At 40.1% G+C, this 7866-nt stretch overlaps 1 protein-coding gene across 1 annotated transcript in view; it reads right to left on the reverse strand.

Annotated features, from left to right (window-relative positions):
* Nucleotides 1-7866, reverse strand: part of PIEZO2 (piezo type mechanosensitive ion channel component 2) — a 600576-nt gene that overhangs the window by 214844 nt on the left and 377866 nt on the right. The window contains exon 8 of the mRNA XM_045298343.1: nucleotides 4480-4503. Coding sequence (XP_045154278.1) covers nucleotides 4480-4503 — 24 coding nt within the window. The remainder of the gene's footprint in view (nucleotides 1-4479; nucleotides 4504-7866) is intronic.

The raw sequence follows: 7866 nt of genomic DNA on the forward strand, positions 1-7866 counted from the left end.
TAAAAGGGGAGTTTCCTGTGGCACATTTAACACTGCATTAGATTACTAGCTCTTGCTATGAATTTTGACAGTTCAACAAAAGCATTCTAATTCACACAGCTAGCCTTCTAAAAGGTAAAAGGTAATTAGAGATGCAATCAACATAATTGCAGATGAAAAGATATACCAAGTAGCACAGGTGGGGGTAATTGAATTGTACTTGCTGGTGAGTCACCTGTCAGAAGGGAGGCTGATCCTTGGTTGCTTCAGGAGGGTGTGTAATTTCGAGGTTCAGTACTGTAGCTGGTTTTGCCAACAAATCAGGAATTTGGTTTTCTTTAGATGAGAAAGATATACCTAGGATTTTTTTTTTCTAATGCCAGGTAATTTTGCAGCATTTAGACAATTTTTGCACTTGTTCCCTAAGGCAAACAGTAACCTGGAAGGTTAGGGCAGATGACGCTAAGCATTATAATACTAGGTGGCAAATGTTTGGTAGACCCAAACAGACTGTCACAAGGCAACCTTGAAAGTAACTGAAATAGAAGCATCTACTGTCTTTAGAGGGTTTTAAAATATCCTTCTTTCTCCTGGCAGTAGGCATTTTAGCTTTCAAAGTGAAAAGTATTTCAGATGTCCTAATCTATAAGGAGCAGGTTCAATGACAAATTTAGGCAAAGTTCTATCCCACCTCATCCCTGTGGGCAGACCGCTGTCTGTTTTCTTCAAAACTTACTAGAGATCTACAGGCTTGCTGAACTTATCCCTTACCATTGTCATTTCTTCCTGATGTCTGGGGGTAGATTTATAAATTTAATCTCTTAACACCGTGTTTCCTGTGGGACTCTTAGGATCAAGATAAGTAGGTTTTATCATAGCCCCTTGTAGCTTTTAAAATGCCATCTAGTTATCTGGAGAGCTGTGGTTAATGGTGGCTAGTTTGCCAATGGAATGTAGACGACTGTTTTCACACTAAGTTCCCCACTGCTTCATTTATGACAAAGAATATCAGTTTTTCTTTAGGGTTTGGGGATTAAGTTTGTTCTAGTTTTTAAGAAGGGGTCCCAGAAGTATGACTGGAGGTAGTGGTCTTTGGTTTCCCATCTGAAAAAGGCCCAGGAGAGAACATGGTAGAGAACTGGAGCATCCTCTCGTCACCAGGTGATTTGGGAAAGGATGCACCCCTTTCAAAACTGAATTTTCAGAATTAACCAGTCCTTACCCCCACCCTCCCTCACGCTCACACTTCACCCCTATCTGGATCTACTGCTGAATTTTCTGGAGGTATGTGAATTAGCAAAGGGAGATAGATGGCAGGCCCAAAGACCTCTTGTTTACAAAAAGGGCCAGCCCATTACAGATGACCATTTGAGGGTTGGAGAAGTGTCATAGGACCCACAAAGTAAAACTGCATCTTGGCTTTTATGTGTCTCGAGCTTGTGGGATATCGTGGCCTAAGATATAATTCTACACCCTTTGTAACAGCTTTTTGCCATGGCCACTACAATTCTGGTGTGCAACACCATAGGAAAATATAGACCTGCGAATGATCATGAGGACAGAAAGTCTACCACCCCTTACCCACCAAGCATTTGGTGGTCTAAATTGCTGACTCTGCCCATCAGGGGACTTTGCTGGAGTTTTAAAGAGATAGGCATCTCAATGATTGTATTTCTACAGTGTTCTGAGGATAATAGTGTTCTGGTGGGTTCCAACTTTAAAAATATTTTTTTATTGTATGTGGTTGATATATTTTTGAGACAGTTTATTGTGCCAGCCTGGCTGATAAACGCAGGTGGGATTGACTGAGGGGGAGAGAGATGGATGGCTTGGTGAGCCTTGCCTTTCTTGTCTCTCGCTCTGTGATCATCGGACCAGTGTGCGGCTGCCTTGCTTGTTCTGTGCTTCAATTTAAAGGCTACACAGCCTGTGGGATGCCTAACCTGTGGACTGTGTTGCTGTAAGTTGAGGTCCCTTTAAGACTTCTCTGGAGCTGGGGACTGGCGATTGGTGACCTGCCTTGTGATTGGCTGCTGTGCTGACATAACCTAGCTCTCTCTACAAATAGAGGAAGATCTAGCATCAAATAGAGACTTCAAGGACTGCTAGTCTCTCAACTTTCTCTCACGGACGTGAGTTGCACTAAGCCATTTATAGTGCTTCTAATTTAACTGTTTATTTCTTGTATTGTATATTTATCTGTATATGATTTAACATTTCATTTCTCGTTATATATCTAATTATCTCTATGATTTAACATTTCATTTTTCATTATATATTAATTATCTTTATAAATAAATATATTATATTATTAGGAATTTGGTTTTATTTCTCTAGAGAACCCTGTCTATTTTATGTGGTTGATATATTTTATTTTCCAAGTAATACTGATTAAAAATATTTACATACCTACTTTTAAGTCCAGAGGTTAGAACTCTTATTGGTATGGCTTTAAAAGTTATAGCACATGATCTTTAAGGATTGGGGAGGGGGTATTTCCAGTTAAAACAAAGCCTGATATATTATATACGTGTTTTTCTCTGCACTTTATTTTAAATACATTAATTTCTTAAGTGATGCTCAGTTTTTTTAAAAATCTGGTGGTAAAATACTAATGCAAACTTTTCATCAAAATAAAGTTTACCACAGATGTAAATACATTTTCCCAATTGAAATGACACTTCAGCTGCTATTTAATCAAATTTCTCAACTTAACTTCAATGAAAAAGAATTGGTGGTTCACATTTATAAGCAAAACTATAAAATCCTATAGCATCTCCTACACATCACTCCTTACCACAGAAACTTTGAAAGAACCAGAGATCCTTTAGATAAACTAAGTTGGTTGTGAAAAGGCACATGGGTATGTGTTTTTGTTTGTTTTTACATTCTGGAAATGTTGCCCGCCCCCCTCAGTTCCTGGTGCAGAGACGGCATCTGTGACCATCGGGGTCAACAAGCACATCGCTCAAACTCAAGGAAGCCGGAAACCAATAGGGAACTGCACAGTCGACGCACTTTTCTTCATGCAGCCTGGGGTTTCCTGGATAGTCAGTGCTAACGTGCATTAGAATACACAAGCCTGTGTCCTAATGATTTACGTTTGATTTTACAATAGGGAAAAAAATTGAGGAAGAACCTGACCTAGGAAGAAAAGGGAAAACCCGTACCACACTGAAAATAGATCCACTCATGCCCAGTGATATAATAAGAATATAACCCATCTAAGTTTCCAGAAATATACTTCTCAGAGTTTCCCGATCACTATGGGAACATTCTGTGCTCTGGAGCACTAGTGGGGAAACCAGTGGGGTCCAACAGAAACATCACGAGAAAGGGTGCACTTTGGTCCACATGTCTGTCAGGGAGGACAGTCACACTGCCCACAATCAGTTGAAGAGCCCACCACGTAAATGAAATAGATTCATTGTTATGTCATTCAAAACTGGCATCGCTGTTCTGTCCTCGTCCCTGCCTTGTCAGCTTCAGCATCCTCTGATGGTTTGGTTTTTAAGCCGCAGCATCTTCCTGATCTTCCCTGGCATCCTCGGCAGTCTCTGCTTGGCTAGATACTGAGTTCAGGGTGACTTGATCCAAGCCTGCTTCTAGAAGCTGTTTGTACTTCCGTTGGCATTGGGGTTATTCCCCTTACCCTTAAAATTGAGTACTTTTACTTCCCTGACTATTACTGGAATTGATCATACATATATAATACCAAAACTTAATTATGAGTGATCGAGCTGCTCCTCTTTAGAAAACCGTTCCTAGGGTACGTCTTCACTTCTTTCAAGGCTGAGGATTTCTTTCCATTAGAATCACTTTTGACCTGACAAAGACCTTAGCAATCATTGATGTCTACTCCTCCCATTCAATCTCTGCTCCAAGTCCCTACCTCTGTTTTTTGCAGATACAAACATGACTTGTTCAAGGTCACTTATTAGATTCCAAATCTAGAGTTAGAAACCAAATCTCTAGAAAACTGTTAATTGTTCATCTCTTACTAATTCCCCACTTTGTTGCTAATGCATATAAAGCAGTGCTACAGATGGTGGCACAAAGTAGTTGCTTCAGAAATTCTGGTTTTCTTCAACCTAATCCCATTATTATAAAAAATAGCATACATTTGGTTTACCCCTGGTTTTCATAGCATCTTACGGATGGTAAGTACTGATATTTATGACGGGCAGCATGTATTTGTCCATTTGTTGTATTCTGGGGGCTGTGTGTGTTGCTGTGATGCGGGAAGCTATGCCACTGGTACTTCAGAGTGAACAAGCTTCAGCAGAGCTTCCTGACTATGGACAAGACTATGGAAAAGGTACAGGCTGTCCACTTCAGAGGAATTAGCCACTGAAAACCTAGTAAATAACATGGAAACATTGTTAGTTACTGGAAACTTAATGAACAAAAGAGAAATATTGTCAGAGATTGCGCCAGAAGTGGCAGAGGGCACTGAAAATATGGCTGAGGAAGAGCTGCCTTGTCAAAGTAGAGTCGGACATAATGCTGTAAATGGAGTAAAGCCTTGCTAATGAGGCACGATTCAAAATTTGAATAGTAGTTGTATTGATTGGGTTTCCTTGTAGGTGAGTAGATAGTATCCTATCACCGACAGCATCGTACTTTAAGATAGGACTTTGAGGACTAAGGTGCCCCTGACCCAAGGTATTCTCCATCGCATCATGTACATGTGAAAGTAGGACACTGAATTAGGAAACCCAAAGAAGAATTGAGGCATGTTGCTGGCCAAAGAACACAGGAAGTACCATGGTAAAAGAGCACACAGATCTGTCTTGGAAGAAGTACAGTCAGAATGCTCCTAAGAGGCAAGGATGGCATGACTTCATCTCATGTACTTTGACCATGTTATCAGGAGAGACCACTCTGTGGAGAAGGAATCCATGCGTGGTGAAGTACAAGGGCACTGAAAGAGAGGGAACCCTTCCACACGATGGACTGACATTAGCTGCATCGGTGGGCTCAGACCTAACAGCGGTGAAGATGGCACAGGACTGGAAAGTCTTTCCTTCAGTTGTACACACGGTCATTATGAACCTCTTCAGAGGCACCTGACAGCCACACGGGCAACATCTGAAAGAGAACTACTTGGCTAACTGGCTGGAAGAGATCCATATTTGTACCCATTCCAAATAAAAGTGACTCGACATAATGTAAATTATAGAACAGTATGTTTGATATCACATACAAGTAAAATTTAGCTGAAGATAGTGTAACATGGTTGCATCAGTACATTGACAGGGAGCTGCCAAAGTTCATACTGGATTCAGAACAGGATGTGGAACAAAGACTATCATTGCTGATATTCAGTGGGCCTTGGTTAAAAGCAGAGAATAACAGAAAGCTATTTAGACATGTTTCACTAACTATGAAAAGGTATTAAAAAAAAAACTAAACTAAAAAAAAGAAACGGTATTTAAACATGTGATCATAACAAACTATGGAAGATTTTGAGAAGAATAGGATTTCCAGAATATTTTACTGTGGGCATGCAGAACCTGTACATGGACCCAAAGGCAGTCATTTGAACAAAATAAAAATTTGAAATCAGAAGACGTGTGTCAGGGTTATATGCTCTTACCATATTTATTCAATCCGTATGCTGAGCAAATAAATAAGCTGAATTATCGGAAGAAGAATGCCCTATGGAAAGAAGGCTTATTAACAACCAGTAATAGGCAGATGACACAACCTTGCTTACTGAATGTGAGGAGGACTTGAAGCACTTGCTGATGAAGTTCAAGGACTGCAGCCTTCCGTATGGACTGCAATTCAATGTGAAGAAGACTAAAATCCTTGCAAGTGGAACAATAGGTAACAACATGATGAATGCAGCAAACAATGAAGCGGTCAAGAATTTCATCTTGGTTGAATCCACAATCAGTGCTCATGGAAACAGCAGTCAAAAGATTAGACAATGCATTACGTTGGGTAAATCTGCTGCACCACACCTCTTTGAAGTGTTACTTAGAGGTCTAAGGTGCACTTCACTCAAGCCACCTTGAGTCTCACAGGCATGTGAAAGTTGGACATGGATTAAGGAAGAGTGAAGAAAAATTGATGCTCTTGAAGTATGGTGTTGGTGAAGGATATTGAAAGCATCATTGACTGCCAAAAGAACAAACAAATCTCTTTTGGTAGAAGTACAGCCAGAATGTTCCTTAGAGGCAAGGCTGGCAAGACTTCATCCTAGATACTTTTGACATGTTATTAAGAGAGGCCAGTTCCTGGAGGACACCAGGCTTGGTCGAATGGAGGGGCAGCAAAAACAAAGAAGGCCCTGGACAAGATAGATTAACACAGTGGCTGTAACAATGAGCTTGAACATAATAAGTATAGTTGTAAGGACGGCCCAAGACAGGTCGTGTTTCATTCTTTTGAACACAGGGGCCCTAGGAGTTAGAACTAACTGGAAGGCACCTAGCAACTCAGATGGTGCTGGAAAACGAAAGTATAGAAGTCTCTGTAAGATGCAGTAGAAACACCTTCCCCGTCTCAATCTGAACAGGGGCCCTTAAGGAGTGGTAATATTTGGTACAGGTTTGAAGGTTTTAAGTGAATTGCTATGGAGGGTTTTAAAATTTTGCAACCTCATATATGATATACCATAAATATTATACTGTTTGACATGAAAATGTAGTCCTTTAAACTTGGTACTATGATTAAAGAAAGAAGAGCTCCACAGAAGATACTCAGAAATGTGGATTCGTTTCTGCATCTACTGCTTTTTCACTGGTCCGCTCCACCAGTTATATAGTCTTTATGACATGTCTTATAAAGAAATATTCTGCATAGAGATGACCATAACTAATGTCCATTCCAACAAAGATGTGAATGAGGTGAGGGTGATGTACAGGCTTGTTTCAGAGGATAACAGAACATAGACACCAATGCACTTGGTAGGCTTGACAAACACCAATTTTGTTTTTATAATTGTCCAGGTTTAGAATGGGGGAGTCTGTGGATTCAGTGATTTTCAGAGAGAAAAGAAGTGTACCCCCAAATGGCAAAACAATCTCTCTTCTGGCTACTTTTTTAAACTGCTCCCATCTTGTCTGCTCTGACCTTCCGTTTCCATCATTCTGAGAGCTACTTGAAGAATGTGTGTCCCTTGCTCCATCCTGCATGAATAATTGGAATGGGTGTGCACAGCCTATCTTTAGAATGTTGGGACTAACAAGCAAAATCCCTCCCAAATCCAAAATTCTGCAATCTCTAAAATTTAACTGTTGGAAAGAGGGAATGAAATTGGTTTCAGTGCATGGAAAAGAGCAAGGGCCCATGGAAAGAATACACAGAGTCACTGTACCAAAAAGAACTAGGCGATATTCAAACAAAATAATGAATAATGGAGAACATCTCAAAGGACAATAGAAGGAATACAGAGTCACGGTGCCAGAAAGAATTAGTAACATTCAGCCATTTCAAGATGTAGCATACAATCAAGAATCAATGATATTGATGGAAGAAGTCGAAGCTGAATTTATGACCAAAATTGAAGGCATTAACGAAAAACAGGGTTCCAGGAATTGATGGAATACTAATTGAAATGTTTTAAAAAGCTGATGAAGGACTGGAAGCATTTACTCATGTATGCCAAGATATTTGGAAGGCAGCTACCAGCCCATTTGACTGGAAGAGATTTATGTTTTTGCCCATTCCAAAGAAAGGTGACTCTAAAGCCTGTGGGAGTTACTGAACAATGTCATTAATATCACATGCAAGTAAAATTTTGCTGAAGTACTGCAAAAAAATGGCTATAGCAGTATCAAGGAATCAGAAATTCAAACTACATGGGGAAGAGGACATGGCATGAGGGATATCATTGCTGTCATGAGATGGACGTTGGCTGAAAGCAGAGAATACTAG

The sequence above is a fragment of the Echinops telfairi genome, unplaced genomic scaffold, assembly GCF_000313985.2.
Source record: "Echinops telfairi isolate 266 unplaced genomic scaffold, ASM31398v2 ScPeMD7_4;HRSCAF=17, whole genome shotgun sequence".
NCBI classification, from domain to species: domain Eukaryota; kingdom Metazoa; phylum Chordata; class Mammalia; order Afrosoricida; family Tenrecidae; genus Echinops; species Echinops telfairi.